At 34.8% G+C, this 21,740-nt stretch overlaps 1 protein-coding gene across 1 annotated transcript in view; it reads right to left on the bottom strand.

The window, feature by feature from the left end:
• Nucleotides 1-15,539, bottom strand: part of LOC129235911 (serine/threonine-protein kinase Nek8) — a 39,066-nt gene extending 23,527 nt beyond the window's left edge. The window contains exons 1-4 of the mRNA XM_054869985.1: nt 15,236-15,539; nt 12,288-12,444; nt 9,210-9,398; nt 2,886-3,024 (exon numbers count right to left, since the gene is read on the bottom strand). Of these exons, the coding sequence (XP_054725960.1) occupies nt 2,886-3,024; nt 9,210-9,398; nt 12,288-12,444; nt 15,236-15,539 (789 nt within the window). The remainder of the gene's footprint in view (nt 1-2,885; nt 3,025-9,209; nt 9,399-12,287; nt 12,445-15,235) is intronic.
• Between the last annotated feature and the right edge of the window lie 6,201 nt (nt 15,540-21,740).

The following is a 21,740-nucleotide window of genomic DNA, read 5'->3' as shown; positions in this document are numbered from 1 at the left end:
TCTCGTAAACGTGCGTTTGCCCATATAAAATTGTCTACCTAAATGCATGAAAAAAGTGTTAGCATAATCTTTTCGAGTATATATACATACAAAAGGATTTATTTTTTACATTTTGCTCGTCGGCTTTCGCGTTTTCTTTTCTTGGTTTTAGACTTTCACCACAAAAAAATTACGCAAACCCATGAACAAAGTTATACTAATAGAAACCTGATCTTAATACTCGAGCTACCATCAAATAAACACATTTTATTTTTTAAAAGAACATTTATTGCGACTGTCGATCCATATTTATGGATTTCAAAAAATGTATGGATTCAACCGCTGAATAATTTCGTATTTTTTAAATCCATCTAAACTTTTACATTTGCGCATTTATATATAAACGTTTCAATATTTGTCCAAAAACTTTGAACTTTGAAAAATACAGGCTTATGGTTATTAATGGAATCAAATAATATATATTTAACGAATTTTTATTTTATCTAAATCATAAAACGTTCAAATGAAGCTCAAAATATTTTTCCAGTTTAAAAAAAAGCAATGTGCTTTGATGCCGTGTCACGCATGCATAAAAAGGAAAGAAAAGAGAGGACAACTATTGCGTTACGAATAATACCGTCGCATACGTCACTCGACATCCAAACAATGTTATTCATGGCTGTGTATATTCTATTTATTTGCGTGTATTCTCATTCCGTTACGTAATGTCCGTATAAGGGAAACACGCAAATATTGTATTTTTCACACTTACACAACTCACGCATACTTTTACCGATTTCTTTAAAACTTCACATAAACCATCTATGAACCAATACCAATGATCTGTGAAAGTTTGATTAAAATCGGTGAATGCGTTTAGGCGTGAATCGGCGACTAACGAACACAAAAAAACGTCTCCCTTTTTATATATAAGATTTAAGGCCGAAATTTTGGTGAAAATCGATTTTTTTGTTTTTTTTTTTTTAGAAACCGGCATTTTTACAAAAAAAATTATTTTGCTATTCCTTCGATTAATTACTAGATTTAACATTACTTTAACGAAATCTGTTTGGTTTTTTTTAATTTCAGAGAATCCAGTTCAGAGATATAGTGGTCACCGCAAAAGTCTTTTTTGAGAGGAGCTCCCGGAGATCAGCTGTAGCTCCTTTCCAAATAAATATTTTTACTAACACTAAGTCTTAAAATACACTTAAAAGATAACATAAAATACTATATATAAAAATTGTGAGATCAATAAATTTAAAAGTTTTCTCTGAAAAAATTCCGGAAAATTCGCTTTTTTTCGGACCTCTAACTGTATATAAACCTTTAAGTAGGCAACTGAAAAGTAAAGTCCTCGCTATGAAGCGATGCCTGTTGATGGTGGTAGAGAAAAAGAAATATCTCTTTTGCGTTGAAAGTGGAGAAGGTATTGGCAGCAGTTAGCACGAAGAAGAAACGACTGGTACGCTTTATGCGATTGCAGGCGCATTGGAATCGGTACATCAGGTCAAATTAGCTTAGTGTCTAAGGAAGAGCCTCAAGTATCTACGTTCAATACTATCAGCGTTACAATATTTGTCTATTTTTTCTGACAAAGTTTTATTTAAAGAACAAAGCAAAAAATCTTAAAAAATTAGAAAAATATTTCTTGATGCTTTTAATCTTCGAGAGGTCCTATTTTTATGTATTTACAGTAGAAATATTAGATCATAAAATACTCGTATGTATCAGTCAGCTTACAGAATGCTGTTGCCACGACAGTCGGTTCTACGTAACCGGAACGACCCGGATTTATATCCGGCCAAAGACTGTCGTTGAAGTGATGTATAGGGATTGTTTATGCTGCTACAACAACATGATTTAATTCTAAAATACTGAAAGATACTATTACTAAATCAGAAATGTAATATTCGTCACTCGAATGTTATTACACTCGATGGGTGCTTTTGTAAACTTTCGATAGGAATATCTTCCGAACTGGTTAGCAAATCACCAAAAAAGCACTGCACATAAGCATAATTTATTTTCAGCAGTTAACAATTTGCACAGTGAGGCATAAATTTTTGGCTCAGCAACTTTGTGGATGAGGAAAGTAGGCAAATGACCACCACGACCACGTTTACAGGTCAATATCCTTTTCATGAAATTTTCCATAACCGAATTGCAAAGTGGCTGCCCTATGTCCTCGATAGCCTCACGAACTCCATCTTTGAGGTCTTGAATCGACCCTGGGCTGGTGGCGTAGACCTTCCCTTTGACGTGGCCCCAAAGAAAAAAGTCACAAGGTGTTAAATCACAAGATCTTAGTGGCCAATTGTGATCACCTCTTCGAGAGATAACACGGTCCGGAGACTTTTCCCGTAAAAGATCAATGGTTTCGTTGCTTGTGTGGCACGTAGCGCCGTCTTGTTGAAAACAAACGTTGTCCAGATCAATACCATCCAATTCCGGCCATAAAAAATTGTTAATCATCTCTCCTGTTTAACACCTAACACCTGTTATTGGAAAACCCTTTATATAATTAGTCTTAGGCTATTTTTGGGTATTTGGCCGAACTCCTCCTTATATTTGTGGTGTGCGCCTTGATGCTTTCCACAAATGGGAGAACCAGTTTGACGGCGCCCGCCTCCAAACTGCAGTTTTTTTTGAGAAGTTTTTCATGGAAAAAAATACATTCGAAGGTTTGCCATTAACTGCCGAGGAGTATTGGTATTTTCGAATGGTACGGCGGCCACGGACATTCTTCATAAGGCACCCAAAATATTGGTAATTAAATTTTTTTTTTTGTGTTTAACTGAAAAACAGTTTTACACCCCTAACGAAACTCCAGAAAATAGTAAATAACACTTTCAAAAGCTTAGGAAATATTGTAATTGGTTTCAAAATAAATATTATTGTTTTACCATTTCGGGACTGAAGTAGTACGGCGTTCCCAGAACCGTTTGTGCCAGAACTTTTGTATTCATTATTTTTGATATTCCAAAATCACCAATCTTTACAATGCCACGTTTATTCAAGAACACATTTGCCGTTTTCAAATCCCTGCAAAACAAAGAAAATATCTTGCAAAATTATTAAAAGTAGCGCAGTCAATAATCTATTTTTTGACGTGATAACGTCTTATAATTCGATTTAACAGGCTGCACGCACGAAAAAATGTGTCGTTACCTTGCTCTTTAGTGTTACCTTGCTCATTAGTGTTACCTTGCTCTTTAGTGTTACCTTGCTCATTGCATTGCATGAACTGCAAGCGAAAGCGCGGAACGAACGACAAAGCAAACGAACGGCAACGTTCGACATCTTGCTCTCTCCTACTTAAGTGAGCGTATATATGTATGTATATGCGCATATGTATATATATAAATTCACGTATTTGTATTTGCATATGCCTTCTTATTGATTATTATTAATTTGATTCACTTGAAGAATTTAAAATAAAATCAAGTTTGTTAATAATACCTGTTGTTTTAATGTTATTATTATTAATTTTTTTATTATATGTATATGAAGGAAAAAATGTATAGTAATATTTACCATATACCTTATAAGATATGTTGTCTATACTCTATACTAATATTATAAAGAGGAAAACTTTGTTTGTTTGTAATGAATAGGCTCAAAACTACTGGACCGATTTTAAAAATTCTTTCACCATTCGAAAGCTACATCATCCACGAGTATCATGGATTATATTTTATTTTGGAAATAGGGCTCGAGATATAGGTCAAAACGTGGACCCGGGTAACCTTCGGATGTGTATGTACAACATGGGTATCAAATGGAAGCTGTTGGTGAATGCTTTAGTCCAGAGTATTTTTCATGCCGCTCCGTGACTAGGGTCTCGAGATAGAGACCAAAACGTGGACCCTAGAATGTGTTTGTACAATATGGATATCAAATTGAAGCTGTTGGTGAATGCTTTAGTACAGAGTATTTTTCATGCCGCTCCGTGACTGGGGTCTCGAGATATAGGTCAAAACGTGGACCCGGGTAACCTTTGGTTGTGTATGTACAATATGGGTATCAAATGAAAGCTGTTGATAAGTGCTTTAATACGGGGTAATTTGTTATGTTATGTTATGTTTTGTTATGTTATGTTATGTTATGTTATGTTATGTTATGTTATGTTATGTTATGTTATGTTATGTTATGTTATGTTATGTTATGTTATGTTATGTTATGTTATGTTATGTTATGTTATGTTATGTTATGTTATGTTATGTTATGTTATGTTATGTTATGTTATGTTATGTTATGTTATGTTATGTTATGTTGTGTTGTGTTGTGTTGTGTTGTGTTGTGTTATATTATGTTATGTTAATGTTAACTCATTCTCTATATCCATACAAAATATTTATCAAACAAATAAAATTAAAATTTTCTTTTGAAAATTTTGCATAACATAACATAACATAACATAACATAACATAACATAACATAACATAACATAACATAACATAACATAACATAACATAACATAACATAACATAACATAACATAACATAACATAACATAACATAACATAACATAACATAACATAACATAACATAACATATAACATAACATAACATGCTGTTCAAGCAAGGTAACGACGCATGAGCAAGATAAGCCGTGCAGCCGGCTACATAGAATTATAAGTAGTTATCACGTCAAAAAATAATAATAACATTAAAACAACAGGTATTATTAACAAACTTGATTTTATTTTCAATTCTTCAAGTAAATCAAATTAATAATAATCAATAAGAAGGCATATGCAAATACAAATACGTGAATTTATATATGTACATATGCGCATATACATACACATATACGCTCACTTAAGTAGGAGAGAGCAAGATGTCGAACGTTGCCGTTCGTTTCCTTTGTTTGCTTTGTCGTTCGTTTCGCGCTTTCGCTTGCAGTTCATCCAAGGTAACGGCAATGAGCAAGGTAACGTCACATGGAGCAAGGTAACGGCAATGAGCAAGGTAACACTAATGAGCAAGGTAACGACACATTTTTTCGTGCATACAGCCTGTTAAATCGAATTATAAGACGTTATCACGTCAAAAAAAATGAATTAATCAGTTATTTCACACAACATTATTTTAAACTAAATTTATTCAATGTACAATAATTTTTTAAGATTTTGTGTAGTTGCAATTCCAACATTATATGTAATTCATTTAAATATTTAAAGAAATTATATAAACATATTTGGAAAATAGGGAGCTTCTAATAACGAGGAAGAGCAATTACATCTTAGAGAAAGTCAATAATGTAAATTTGGTTCTAAATTTAGTCGCAATAGCTCGAATAGCCGCTTCAGTAGGTCGATTAAACTGCCCATAAAATGGAAGAAGCGCGCCTTAAACTTTCTTAACAGAACACGCATTTTTATAATAAAATTCAATGATTTGCAAGAGTTGTTCGTTTGTAAGACGATTCATGGTTAAATTATAGACCAAACTGAAGATGTGCGACAGTGAAACAAAACACGAAACGTGCGTCAACTGTTTAAACCAACTGTTTAAAAAGATAATAGCTAAAAAATCACCCGTTATATCAAACCTAAATTTTTAATACCAAAAAATCCCCGAGTACAAGGTTGTTCAAAAAAAGCTACATTTATAATATTTTCGTCAATGTCTTTAAATTAACTTCGTACTAATTTGGAGATAGCTTCTTTCTAATTTTGGAGTTTTCTAAATTGATTTTAGAACTATGCTCTAGTGGCCTTTTTTTCTTAGAATTTAATGCAGAATTGTGTTGACAAATTGAGAAATTTATTATTTACATAACTGTATAGCAACTGCTCTCTCTCTATCTCTTTCATATTTTATGCACTTATGTTACAACAAATACGAATCTGTTAGGAATGAATAACGAAAAAGTTTACCCGCCATCAGGAATGATAGAAACAAGATTGCGCTCATCAGAGAGTGGGTGACGTCACATTAGCTGAGTTGTGCAGTGTTGCCACCCATTTGCTCTTCGCAATAAATTTAGTGCTTTTTTATACCCAAAATGCGAACATTTTTAAGTTTGGTGTTTGTTTCTTATTTCTAATTTAATGCTGTAAAACTGTAAGTTAAAAAAAAACGGTATTATTAAACAAAAGAAGATTAGAAAAGGTTACTCTGAGAAGATTTTAGTGTTAATGAAAATTTGTTGAATCTTATACAATTTTTTATTTTGAAAGTGCAAATTTAATTTTTTGCTCCTTTTAAGGTTATGCAAGAATATTAAATGTCCCTCTCTCAACTCTCCTTAACATTGACAACTTTTTTACACATTTTAAAAAGCGTTTGAATTTACTGAATGCGAATTAAAACCGTAGAAGTGTAATCGTGTCTTCTGGTCCTCAATCCTTAGTGGGACATTGGGCATCACTAGGTGTATTCATAGTAAAACTAAGCAAAAAAATACCAAAAAATACTGAAGAAACCAAACGAAATTTTTACAAAAGTACCTTATCTTGTTATATAACCTCAAACATAGCAAAAAAGTCGCTCTCTTAACAAAAGAGTTTCTTTTAACAAAAAAACTTAAAAACAAAAACAAAAAATTAAATTGTACATAACTAACATTTATTTAGAAAAACGCACATTTTAAAAACAATGTGTTGACGCGTACAAAGTTCTTTAAGTAATTCAATAAAAATTTAGTATTTTATTTTCTTTAAATGGGCATTTTAGTGTTTTTTTTTTTATATCCAAAGCTATGCAACACTGCAATCGCGGGCAATGCGATGAGTGAACTGAGTGAATTATTGAACTGATTCTTAAAAAATTATATTTTACAAAATTATAAACATTACATTTTAATTAGAACAGGTTAAAAAAATGTCATGAAAAAGAACTAAAACTCCGAAACTAAATAATAAAAAAATGCTATATCAAGTTACGAAAATGGTAATCTGGGCCATACTGGTGCTAATACAACGACACTTATTGTCAAATTTGCTGAGAGCAAAGTAACGGCACCACGCACACTTCGCCTGAAGTAGAAACAGGTTGACCTAAAATGCCAATAAAAACTGAAAGCGGCGATTTGTTGTCCATTAATAGTACATTAAAAATACACTTGAATTAAAATCCTAGCTGATCCTTTTTTCGAGATAAGTGGATTTTAGCATTTTCGAAAATTTTTTCATAATTAAGCGATATCTTTCCTCATCATCTAACGAGATAATATCCTGGCGCGTTTTTATTTATGTGGTATCCCCTGTAGGCCTAATCCACTTCAAAATTACTAACTTCTCACTATAAAATTAATGTAGGAATGAAATTAATAATAACTTGGGCATGTAAATGCTGTGAAGAAAAAGTAACAACCGCTTTTTTTAAACGGCGGGAATATGAAGAATCATTTATTAAATTTATTTTGAATCTTTCCCAAAATTTTAAAAATTCTCTGTGAACAGATTCACCAGCCTGTTCTGACCACAAACCCAGACCATCGTTGTTTAATAATGACATGCCCTCTTTCAAGTGATCAAGAATAATATGCAGTTTTAGAGACTGAGATGTTCCTGTACTTTCTAGATATTTGCGAAGTTGTTTTAAGTTCTCATCTAAATCGGTAATATTTGCACGTTGCGTGGAGAAACAGTCATGTACAATTTTATTCATTGTCCTAAAAGCAGCGACGTATGGCTGTAATTTCAAAGGACCAACATGCTGGTAAATTTCAGGATCAAGTAGTTTATCCGATTCTTGCAGAAGTTTTCGGCAGGCATTACCCTCGAAAATTTCACCCTGATAATTTTTTGCTACTAACTTCAATTTTGATGGCCAAAGCAACACTTCTAATGAAATTGGTCATTTTATTCATTTGATTTTGAGATGCTCCAGTAGTCGATTGGAATGTGTCTAACTCTTCAGTATTGAAAAAAATTCGTTTTCAATTTTTTTATTCAAAGTTACCCTCATTTTAGACCCTGTTGTATTTAATAAAATATCACCATCGTTCGTACTTGCTTCGGACCTTTTTCGTTAAATCGATGTTACAACTTGGTTTTGTTGCTTTTCTGGTAGTTTTTCTACTAAACTCAAGGCGTTTTCACGAGCACGAGATGAAGCAGGACCTGCGCCACAAGAATGACGCACACCTTTGCCAATTTTTTGAAAACATTTACTGCAAATGTTCATGGACGTTCTCTTTTCAGCAGTACTATGTCCACTTGTAGAGGGAAGTTGAGCATTTGAAGCAGCTCCATAAAGACCACAACTTTCATCTATTATAATATGAAAAATGCGTACATGACCACTGCTCTTAACTATTTTAGAGTGACCTTTGTATCGTGCCGTTAGACATATAAAACAATTACAATTCTGGTTCTTGTTTCTTTTGCTAACTTCATGTCCTCGTAGTTAGGCATTGTTGGAAGTGGCCTCTTTGCATTACCCTTCTCTCGTTCCATTATAGTTTTTCGACAAGTACTACAAATGCTAATGGGAAATTTAGAATTGGACTCGTCAAAATTATCGTTGACATGCTTTTTAATTAAACCAGCAAGATTTTCAGTAATTAAAAATTCTGATCTTTGACGGTTGCCAAAAACGATTTTTTTACCACATGTTGCACATAATTTCAACCTATTTTCTTCGTGATCGCATTTATGATCTAAGTGAGTTGAAAGAATATTTTTTTCCATGATCTTGCAGACCATAAATAACGAAATTTCTGAAGAGATTACTTGTTACTGATGAACAAGGTACAAATGAAAATGAGCGGCTATGAAAAGAATAGGCTTCTATTTTCTGTTGCCGGAGTGCCCGGTATACAATGCGCTGCATAGCCGTGTTTTTTAAACAAATTTTATTTGATTAATCGAAATAGCGAGTTTAGTGCTTTATCACGTATGTATATGGACACACACACAAACACATACACTTGCACGCTTAAATAATAGCACCGCCAAGATACATTATCGCTTAATTATGAAATTATTTTCGAAAATGCTAAAATCCACTTATCTCGAAAAAAGGATCAGCTAGGATTTTAATTCAAGCGGATTTTTAATGTACTATTAATGGACAACAAATCGCTGCTTTCAGTTTTTATTGGCATTGTTGTACTTCAGGCGAAGTGTGCACGATAGGCGCCATCTCATTATTCTTTCCATCATGGCCCGCCATTATGTGCTGTACATATATATATAAATGTATACGAGCATATGATTATTTATATGTATGTATGTACATATGTAGATTATATTTGTAATATTTGTAAGTTCTTACCGATGCAATATATTTTCGGAATGCATATAATTAATGGCACTTGAAATCTGCTCAAACACTGCAATGATATAGCGTTCCGGAAAATAATCTTTCAGCGGCCGATCGGCTATGACCTGAGCAAGGGTACCACCATCGGCGTACTCCATTTCGATCAGCAATGCATTGTCCCGAATGAAACTGCCCAGGTAACTGAAATATGTAAAATTTGTGTATGAAATGCTAAACTATGTTTTATTATTATTATTTTTTTTACTTTTTAGAACGACTTACAATAATTGGTGCTTATACTAATTCTATTTTATTAAAATTTTTGCTTATTTCATTACATAGGAAGACTATCATGGAACCAAATGCATGCTGTATGTACAGGGTCCGCACTCGAATTGTAACTAATTAGAAAGGCCATACATTTGGAAAATTACTTTTATTCAATTCAAAGTAAAAAATGTGTGAAATCTATATATATAAAAATGAAATGATGTTCGTTTGTACGCATTTTTTTGGTCCGATACGAGGCCAATTTTATTCGTTCTTTTTTCATATTATAGGGATCCACTAGGGGAAGGTTTTTAGCAAAAAAAATTTTTTTTTAATAATTTCTTCATATAAAAAAAAGAAAAAATTAAAATATTGTACAAATTGTGTTTTTAGTGAAAATTGCCGCAGAACTTGCTCGATTCTTAGATTAAGTTTCGAATTAACATTCATTTTATATGTACAACTTTTTTTGAATAAATATGCGAATTTTTCGTTATTGTGAAACGATTTGTGTCGTGTTGCTAAGTTGCAAATTTTTTTCGACGGGGAGTAAACATAAACAACAACATGTTTATGATACAGTCATGAATAATGTTAGCCATGGAACTGATGGATTGTTTTTCTTGGATGCTTCTGGGGGAACAGGAAAGACCTTTTTGATTTCATTGATATTAGCAACACTTCGATCAGATAATAACGTTGCACTCGCTTCTTCCGGAACTGCGGCTACATTACTGGAAGGCGGTCGCACAGCACACTTTGCATTAAAGTTGCCTTTGAATATGCAGGTAAATGAAACACCAACATGTAATATTTCGAAAACATCTGGAATGGAAAAAGTTCTTAAAGTATGTTAGCTCATCGTATGGGACGAGTGTACTATGGCACACAAGAAACCATTGGAAGCACTTGATAGAACTTTGAAAGATCTACGAGGAAGCCAAACAGTCTTTGGAGGTGCCATGATTTTATTGGCTGGAGATTTCAGGCAAACATTACCTGTGATCCCAAAATCTACGGCTGCAGATGAAATCAATGCAGGCTTAAAATCATCGTATTTATGGAGACATGTAAACACGCTTACACTTGCTACAAACGTACGTGTTCAACTACAGAACGATCCATCAGCAGCTGAATTTTCACACCAATTACTGAAAATCGGAAATGGCCAAATGTCTGTCGATCCAACAGGAATGATTACATTGCCTAACAACTTCTGCACTTTTGCACTGTCTAAATAGGCATTGATACAGAGTGTATTTCCAAACATAGTTCAACATTACAAAAACCATGATTGACTCAACGAAAGAGCAATTTTAGCTGGGAAAAATAAGGACGTCAATGATATAAATGCAGCTATTTTGGATCAAATACCCGGTGACAAAGTTGCATATAAGTCAATGGACTCTATTACTCATCAAGATGAGGTCGTAAATTATCCAACTGAATTCTTAAACTCACTCGATTTGCCAGGCTTACCACCTCATAATTTACGATTAAAAATTGCAGCACCGATTATTATGCTGCGCAACATTAATGTGCCACGACTTTGCGACGGTACCAGACTCGCTTTGAAGAAGGTATTGGGTAACGTTATCGAAGCAACAATTTTGAAAGGGAAGTACAAAGGAGAAGATCACTGATTCCGACGGGTTTACCATTTGATTACAAATGTTTGCAGTTCCCTATTCGCCTTGCCTTCGCTATGACAATTAATAAGGCGCAAGGACAGTCTCTACAAATGTGCGGTATTAATTTAGAATACCCAATTTTTTCTCATGGACAATTGTATGTAGCCTGCTCACGAGTTGGCAAACCATCGTCATTATTCACCAAAAAGTGTTACAATAAAGTTCGAATGAAATTGTATCAAAAAACTTGCTTTGTTTTGTATTAATTTTATTCTCTTTTAGCAAATCATTGAATTTATCGCCTAGCGAAGCGGGGGAGGGTACGCTAGTTTAAATATACAAAATTAATAATCATTTTACTTTTGCTCGATATGACCTCCTTTTGCCTTGACTATGGCCTTGAGACGGTCCAGAAACGAATCGCAAGCTGTCCGAATGTGACTTGCAGGTATTTTGTGCCCTCTGAAATTGCTCAATTTGGAAAAATTTTCTCGTCAGAACACAGAATGTTCGAAAATTTACCGCTTTCGACCAAGCGAAGCAACTCCTTCGCTCTCTCAAGTCTGACTTGTTGCTGCTTTGGTGTGAGATCATGCGCCTTTTGGTTCTTGTAAGGTTTGACTTTGAGATCATTTTTCAATATGTGGCGGATGCTACGGTCATATATTTTCAGTTCTTTCGCCATTTGAATGGCATTTCGACGGGGGTCGAGGATTTCGCTCAAGTCGCTTCTTCACTTTTTGAATCATTTCACCTGACGTTGCAGTCTTTTGATGACCACCTCCATGACGTTTCGCGATGCTACCAGTATCAGTGTAATGAGTAGCGGTGTGATAAACAAAAACTTTATTTACTTTAAGGTGCTCGAGCTCACGAAGAATCGCTGGTTGGGATTTACTCTCGAAAAAATGCTTCCGCGCGCTTGGAAACAATACTTTGAGCCAACTGACAGACAATTGAGTCCCGTGCATCAGCTTCGTGAGCGGTCTGAAGTTGGTTACACTTCGTGTATCGGACCTTGTATTATTGTTGTATTAAAAATTGTCATGAATTGTTTATTCATACATATTTGGACACGAAAGATCTTTTAGGTCAAAGTGTCGGCCATTGGGCACAATACAGATACAAAATTATTATTATTTGATTGATGTTTATGGTCACCGTACCTTTAGATCTTCCACAGAATTACCTTATTATATTCGGATGATGGAGTTTGGAAAATACCTCCACCTCGTTCATAGCCAAGTCGCGTTCGGATGGCGTTAAGTCGGCTAAATTTATCTGCTTAAATACAATGTGATGATTATCAACTTTGCGCCGATATAAAATTGCCACTCCAAATGAACCTGCGAATAGTTTATTATTACATTTAAAAAAAAATTTAAAACTATATTTATTTGCAAAATTTAATAAACTTAAACTCAACAGACTAATATACATTTTTGGCTTATCAATATATAGTATAATAAATAAAAGGTCTTTCAAAAGACGTGCCCAAATGTGGTCTTAAAATGAAACATGTAAAAATGTATATTCCTGAAATCACTACTTTTGTTCAAAATACGGATTTTAGCAATTATATATTTGAAAAATTAAATCATTTACAGTCTGTGTCAGAAAAAAGGAACCGCGATTATTCATGAAGTACAAAAGATATATCTATTTAAAAATTTTTTACATGAAAGTATGCACAAAACTACGAGTCGCAATTACTCAATAGGCCGTGTAGTCTCCATCGTTGTCGAGTATAGCCTGGCATCTTCTTCATGCTTTGAACCAGTTTTTCTGCGTAGCTCGTCGACAAACAGGACTAAATTTTGCGAACTTGACGCACGAGTTGCTTTAAATCATGGGCGCGCTTTTCGGCAAGACGTGATTTCATATTTCCCCACACATTTTCAATGGGGTTGGCGTCTGGGGACTGAGAAGGCCAGTCCAATACTGTGACGCCATTTTCTTGTTTTGTTGTTTCTGAATGTACCTATTTCTCTGAGAGCAGTGGTTTTGATGATGTGGGACGGTAGGTATGTTCGCCTCCTTCAGTCAACGTTCGATGGTGTTGATACTCACATCTATTCCCTTTTTAGCAGAAACTAATCATGTTTGGCGTAGTCACAAAGAAGAGTCCCGCTTAAAAAGTTGGACGATTACCTTATCCTGCTTATTTGTCGTCACTCACTTCAGACCGTGCTCGGAAAAGTCATCAATATTTTTGTACACTTTATACCGCTGATTCCACATCACAACAAACTTTTTTGATTTTTTAATCACTTTTGGCCCTTTCGAATGCGTGCATGAAAATACCGCCTCAAAACGCTTCGCGTACTTCTCACTCATTTTTGTTTGGTTGCGTTTATGGGAAAGTTTCGCACGACACTAACCTGAGTTAGCACTGGCGTCGTAGCCCTTGAGAGGGACTATTATTAAAAAACCGGTTCTTTTCTTCTGCCACAGATTGTAAATGTTTACCATGGGCACGTCTACAATCAAAATCTGCCAAACAGTCGATCCATGAATTCGAATTGTCGAGAACATCGAAAACTCTTGAAGGTTGCTCAGCAACACTTTGCGCTACAGCAGCAATATTCTCAATAGAAAGTCCTGTGCGTGGTTTGTCAATCGTTTTGCTATCCCCGACAGAATCAGTTTCTTGGAATTTTTTCACTAACCTTTGAATTCATGGTCAAAAGATTTTGATCTGTGTTTTTTTATTTGCAAGTCTATCATCCTTGCTTTGAATTGTCTTGACTCATACGAACGATTATTTCCACCAAAAGAATCAAGAATTTTGTGTTATGTTGTTCTTAAAGATCGAACATTTTCATAATATTAATATATATGTATAATTGGCGCCTACACCCTTTTTGGGTGTTTGGCCGAGCTCCTTCTCCTATTTGTGGTGTGCGTCTTGATGAAGTTCCACAAATGAAGGGGCCTACAGTTTTAAGCCGACTCCGAATGACAGATAATTTTATGAGGAGCTTTTTCATGGCAGAAATACACTCGGAGGATTGCCATTGCCTGCCGAGGGGCAACCGCTATTAGAAAAATGTTTTTCTTAATTTTGGTGTTTCACCGAGATTCGAACCAACGTTCTCTCTGTGAATTCCGAATGGTAGTCACGCACCAACCCATTCGGCTACGGTGGCCGAATAAATAAATTTCACAATAAATTTCAATAATTAGAACGTGTTTTTCCATCGTGTAAAGTAGTGCATCTGCATTTACAGGGTTTGATTGAAAAGTAATGAGCCTTCCCGCACGGAGCGTCTGCCAAGCGATCAACCGAATCGGCTGGTGGGGGAAAATGATCGTTGGACCTTCCCCTTTCACTAGCAACCGGTCCCAGTTCGCTGGCAGCAGCGGTGCAGTCAACATCGTACGCGCGTAAAAGCTGTTTTAAAAGTGTGTTAGGATTTTGCAGTGGCGAAAATGCAGCTGATAATCTTTTTCGACTCTCGAGGCATCGTCCGCAAGGAGTTTGTACCTCCAGGAAGCACTGTAAACGCGGCATTTTACAAAGAAGTGCTCCTTCGGCTAAAAAACCGCGTCGCCCGGGTTCGGCCTGGCCTCGTCAACAATTGGACCCTTCATCACGACAATGCGCCGGCGCACACCGCCTTCCTCTGCACCTCTGCATTGGCCAAGATGGGGGTTCCGGTGCTTCCCCATCCTCCCTACAGCCCAGACCTGTCCCCTCCTCACTTCTTCTTGTTCCCGCGCCTGAAAAGAAAGCTGAAGGGGAGGCGTTTTGACTCCATCGAGGCGATCCAAAAAATTGTGACAGCCGAATTGAACGCGATTCCGGCGGATGAGTTTAAAAAATGTTTCCTGCAGTGGAAAGACCGCTACCAGGAGTATATTGACGCTCAAGGGCCCTATTTTGAAGAATATTAGTTGTATAAACCAAAAGGTTTAATAAAACTGCTTAAAAAAAATAAGGCTCATTACTTTTCAATCAAACTCTGTACTTGACCCTCTAGGAATCTCTCATTCCTCATATCTAGGCGTCACTTTTGAAATCCCCTATATATATCGCGTTCATACTATACATACATTATACCAAATATGTGTACATATGTACGTATGTATGTATGCGAGCATTGTATGCACCTACATATTATACTTGTAACTTACCTTGTCCCACCACTCTAAGTTTTTCATAGTTATGCATCTCGGGGCCGACACTGCCTCCATTATGCACATTTGCAGATGTTTGAAGCTGCGCATACTTTTGAGACTCATCCTTCAGCAACGATAGCGCTGATGATGCAGAGCTGGATATGGTGAAGATTTTCGGTTGCATAACTCCATTGAACGTAGCCCGCTTCTTGGATTTAAACGCAATTGCATTCGATGAGGAGTTACTCGATATCGATGAATCGGATATTCGTCCATTAAAAAGCGGTAATGAACTGGCTTTAGCTTTGAAACTTTTCATTTTTCATTTACGCATTAAAATGTCAACTGTCGAGCACTGGCTGAGATGAACGGTTTTCGGATACAAAAAGAGAACTGCTTCAAAAACAAAGCTCACCTGCGGTCCGAACTGTTGTGGTCACTTGGGTTGCTTAGCAATTGCACACGCCTGCAAATATGGAGCAACATGTGTCAAATGGGCAGCGGTAATATGTAAATATGTACGTTAGCTGAGGTATCTGCTAACTTTGAGTTACTTTTACATTGAGTTTTACTTTTACAGTTCGTTCACTCGAGTAGAGTAGTGGGTGCTGGGCTCTTACTTACCACATTCGACAGCTGTTTGCCGTCAAATTCTACTCTCAAATCAAGTGCATACATACTCGTATATTTATCTCAATGAATTTAGAAGGTTATGAAGTTTATTTCATTACTATTATAATTATTTATATGTACTCTTATGCTTTGTAAATTGTTTAAAAATAAATCTTAAATTTACTTTAAGTCGGCTAGTAAAATTTTACTTAACTAATACATCAAATCGTTTTGTATTATATCTCATCAATATCAAGTGGTTCTTAAATTATATCTCTCTTTTTTCATTTAGTATAGCATCTACATACGTATGCATGTGTGTGTGTGTGTGTGTGTGTAATCGAGCTTTGTTTTTATGTATGTTTTCCTGTATATATGCAGCTGTACTCGATATGTGCGCTGTATCATTACATACGCCAAGCTCAACAACAAAATGTAGATTCAGTTAAATTTTATCTAATATTAATCTTAAATTTCGAGCTGAATATAATTTTTTTAACGGGGAGCTCTAAATATATTAGAAGTATTTATCTATCTTTGTTGCCATTATAAAATCCACATAGGTTCAGAATATACATACCTCCCCATACCCTGTACATATGTATTAGTAAATGTAATACAATATTTACCATAACTTTTCTGCACCAACGTTTTGTTTTTGTTTTTATTGTACACTAGTTGGTAATTGACTACGAAGCTTTTGGATATTTTATATGGAGGGTAAAAACAAAACGAAATGGCTGGCCTCATTAGACAATTCTCAATTTCCCCTCTTTGCCCTTTTAGTATTTATGTACATATGTATGTCACATGTCACAGGGTCACGCACTCACTTATATTTTTACAAAAATCAAAAATATGATTATATGAACGAGATTTCTTTAAGCTTTCTTAGGTGGTTCCAAGTAATTATTCCTTTTTTCCGCAGAGAAGAAGCGGACAATAGTTCGTTTTAACTACTCAAGCACTTATCAAGTAGTTTTTGATAATTTCAAGCGATTTCCTTAAATGCATGTGTCGCTTGTTTGCTGGAAGAACGTCATAACCCAAAAACAGTTTTTTCTAATATAGATAAATATGCAGAAATTATTATTATTACTTTTTTATTATTAGTTTTTATTATTAGTAGCTATCGCGCCTTTTTTGGGCGCATAGTGCTGAACAGTATGCAAAAATGGCCACCAGCTTTCTTTTTTCATGGCAATATCTTTTAAAGTACACCCAACTCTCTTTTTACACGGTCTTTTTGACGTGATAACGTCTTATAATTCGATTTAACAGGCTGCACGCACGAAAAAATGTGTCGTTACCTTGCTCATTAGTGTTACCTTGCTCATTGCCGTTACCTTGAATGAACTGCAAGCGAAAGCGCGGAGCGAACGACAAAGCAAACAAAGCAAACGAACGGCAACGTTCGACATCTTGCTCTCTCCTACTTAAGTGAGCGTATATGTGTATGTATATGCGCATATGTACATATATAAATTCATGTATTTGTATTTGCATATGCTTTCTTATTGATTATTATTAATTTGATTTACTTGAAGAATTTAAAATAAAACCAAGTTTGTTAATAATACCTGTTGTTTTAATGTTATTATTATTTTTTGACGTGATAACGTCTTATAATTCTATGTAGCCAGCTGCACGCACCAAAAAATGCGTCGTTATCTTGCTCATGCGTCGTTACCTTGCTTGAACAGCATATTAAGTTATGTTATTTTATGTTATGTTATGTTATGTTATGTTATGTTATGTTATGTTATGTTATGTTATGTTATGTTATGTTATGTTATGTTATGTTATGTTATGTTATGTTATGTTATGTTATGTTATGTTATGTTATGTTATGTTATGTTATGTTATGTTATGTTATGTTATGTTATGTTATGTTATGTTATGTTATGTTATGTTATGTTATGTTATGTTATGTTATGTTATGTTATGTTATGTTATGTTATGTTATGTTATGTTATGTTATGTTATGTTATGTTATGTTATGTTATGTTATGTTATGTTATGTTATGTTATGTTATGTTATGTTATGTTATGTTATGTTATGTTATGTTATGTTATGTTATGTTATGTTATGTTATGTTATTTTATGTTATGTAATGTTATGTTATGTTAAAGTATATTATGTTATGTTAATGTTAACTCATTCCCTATATCCATACAAATAAAATAAAATAAAAATAAAAAATAATAATATAAAATAAAAAATAAAAATAATAAAATAAAATAAATAAAATTAAAATTTTCTTTTCAAAAATGCAACCATTCAATCAGTATTTTTTTATGACGTTATCACGTTAAACTATCGTCAGTAAACCGACTTTACAGACAACCTCTTTGTTTTACACGATTTTGAAATAACGCGGCTCACTAATCAATTTTTTGACACGAAATTTTCGTTCTTGCACGAATCTAAAAATTTTTTTTTTTAAACAAAACACAATTTCTAGAATCCATCCATCCATCTTAAGCAAGCATGTGTATTATCTTCACTCTTGTTCAACCTAGTCCTGTACCTAGCAATGCGACAAGCGTGTGCGGGCAGCAGAGGCATTTCCTTTGGGTTATTCCGCCGGCTTGAAGACCTAGACTATGCGGACGGCATTTGTTTACTATCGCACAAATACTCAGATGCATCAGCTAAACTAGAAGCGGTATGCCATGCAGCAGCACGAAGAGGTCTAAGAATTAACATAGCAAAGACGAAAGTAATGCAGATTAACAGCACCGAAACTCAAGCCCTTCAAAATGCCTACTCCCCACTTGAAGATGTAGATGAATTTTGCTACCTTGGAAGCATAATTTCAAAAAACGGCGAATCAACAACTGACGTACGCAACCGAATATCTAAGGGATGCGTTGCATTTTGGCCTGCTAGACAAGGCACACAAAACTGAACATATTTGATGCCAACGTGAAGTCGGTAGCTCTGTATGGATGTGAAACATGGAACTTAACAACAAGCATATCACAATCATTGCAATTCTTCCTAAACCGTTGTCTACGAAAGATAATGCGCCGTTTCTTACAGCAGTCGGTTCTACGTTACCGAAACGACCCGGATTTATATCTATCAAGGACTGTCACTCTAGCAGCATTCCCCGTATGTAAGAATGGGGATTGTTTATGCTGCTACAACAACAACAACAACAAAAGATAATGCGGATATTCTGGCCTGTTACAATAAGCAACGATGATCTTTGGGCGGCTACTGGGCAAACACCTGTTCATATAGAAATTATGCGTCGCAAGTGGAAATGGATCGGGTACACATTGCGCAAACCACGGGATGACATCGCAAGGGCAGCGCTAGACTGGTATCCCCAAGGAAGCCGTAGGTGCGGGAGACCAGCCAACACATGGAGGCGACAAGTAGCAGCAGAGGCGGACAGAGCAGGCCGTTCCTGGAGTCAAATTACACATCTAGCTTCAAACAAACGAAATTATAACTTCTTTATTGAAGCCCTATGTTTCATCTAGGAACTATGGAAATATATATATATATATATATATATATATATATATATATATACATATATATAGAATTCCTAAAAAGATGTCTTATCAAGCTAAACAAATTTCGTATAAGGGCAATGCGTACATTTGTACATTTAATAACTAATCAAGTCTAACTGTGCATTAAAATCTCAACGTAATCTTTAGGTAGCGTCTAGCTGGATAATAAGTACAAAGAACAATGTGGCGCAAAATTAATCATACAATTTCGTTTTTGAATCAATTTTTTTAAAATACAAAAAAGTGATTTTGAGTGATGGAATTTTTTATTTGACCTTTAGGCACTCCATTGCCTGCCTATTTGTATACCGCACCTCTCTAGTTCACAAGTACCAAATATGACTGACGTACGACGCCATTTGCAAAATATATAAATTTTCCGTTATTGTGATTAATCTTGAATAAAACTCCACCCAGGAGCTAAATTTAACAGTCAACCATCGTGGTTTATATATAAATTAAATTTCAACACCGTTCTCCACGCACTTAAAGGGACAGATATCTGTAAAAAAAAAATTTTTTTTTTTCATAAAATGTTAATATAATCCTTTAAGAATATGTCAAAATATTTTTAGAACGTAAATTTAAGTATTTCTTATATTATAGATCGCCAACCGTGACGACTCTATTCTTTGCGTTCGAGCGCTGGGAGGGGTATAGTTACGTTGTCGACAATTTTCATTGATTTTTATGAAGAAATGAGTTGGTGGCAGCGAATCTTCGCGGACGTCTCATAAAAAAGTTTTATTGCGGTGTCCCTCAGAACTCATTACTGGATCAACTAAAATCAAAAAACCAAATTGATTTCATCAGCTAATAAAGTTTCGCAGGTAACAACGTCGAATTTTTTTTTTTTTTTTTTTTTTAATTTTTTAAAGCGCTTTGAAGTCAAAACACCGATTTTTCATAAAAAAAATTTGAATACTTTGTTGTTTTAAAATATGACAAAATTTAAAAAAAAAAAATCGACGTCATTACCTCGTGAATAAAGTAAAGAAACCAAATAACCAAATTTGAAAAGAATCGGTGCAGTAGATATGAATCTACAGTGGACACCGACCGTAAAAAAGGCAAGTGTGAGAAAAACGCGTTTAAAGATTTTCGGCAGCGTGAAATCCGGTTGGAGAGGTAGATACTTAATCCTTTGTGTCTTTGTCAATTTTACTCTAATGCACTTCAAACTTTCACACAGTAATCTTAAGATGTTATAGAATAATTAAAAAAAAAAAAAAAAAAAAAATGAAAAAAAAAATACCATACTACTCCCTTTAGACGCGTTTTTCTCAAAACTATATTTTTCGAATTGGCGTACTCGATAACTCGAAAAGTTATTTGCCGATCTTCCTGAAATTTTGCACACATCTTTTTTATGATATTACTTTCTATGTGAATTTAAAGTTTTTGAAAATTTTTCGAAAAAATAATTTTTTCGAAGCAAAAATAGTAGGAAAATTCGCTCCAAAACCCATTTTTTAAGCATTTTATTCCGCGAATTTTTTGCCTCCATTTTTGTTTAATTCATATAGAAATTTTGACATTAGTGAGCAAAAAAATGTTTGGTTTTTTGTATTCAGGTCACTGACGCCGATGTTACAATGCCCGCCGATTGAGTAGCCCAGCTGCGACCTGCCTGGAAGAATGGAGTGTACATCCGCCATTTTAAATGATTAAAATAAAAAAAAAAATTGTGTATTATTTTAATATATAAATAAACTGTATGCCAATTTTGAAAAAAAAAATATTGACTTCTTCATTTTAAATCATTTTAATGAAAATCAGGGAAAATATGGCCGTTTACAGGTATCTGTCCCCTTAATAAATATACGACAAGTAGTTCGACCTATCAACAACTCTTCGCAGAACAGGAAAGAAACTACCGGAACAACAATTGGAATTGTTTATATACGGACGGATCAAAAACCAACACTAACACCACGTTTGCTGTAGTTAAGCAACAAGGATTACTCATTTCTGGAGGCCAGTTAGTTGAACACTGCTCGGTGTTCACAGCAAAAGCAGAGGCCATATACAAAGCAGCGGAGTTCGCGCAGTGTAATAAAGGAAAATTCCTCATTTGTACGGATAAAATGTAGTCCATTAAAGCCATACAAAACATTTATACAATAGTAGTAGCAAATTGGTTGAAAAACTAAGAGACCTTTTTTATTCAGAACTTAAAAAAGATCAACATTCTGTGGATACCAGGCCATAAAGGCATCCGAGGCAACGAGCGAGCCGACAAAACAGCTCGACTTATGCCAGCAACAAGTCCATTGTTTCCAGTTTATTCAGAGAATGATTTATATAGGCATATAAAAAAACCGATTGACTCGATTAAACTGACAGAATGGTATACGTTTAGGCATCGGTATACTTA

This window comes from Anastrepha obliqua, chromosome 1 (assembly GCF_027943255.1).
Source record: "Anastrepha obliqua isolate idAnaObli1 chromosome 1, idAnaObli1_1.0, whole genome shotgun sequence".
NCBI classification, from domain to species: domain Eukaryota; kingdom Metazoa; phylum Arthropoda; class Insecta; order Diptera; family Tephritidae; genus Anastrepha; species Anastrepha obliqua.
Note: the sequence above shows the minus strand (reverse complement) of the source record. Positions and strands in the feature narration are given on the sequence as shown.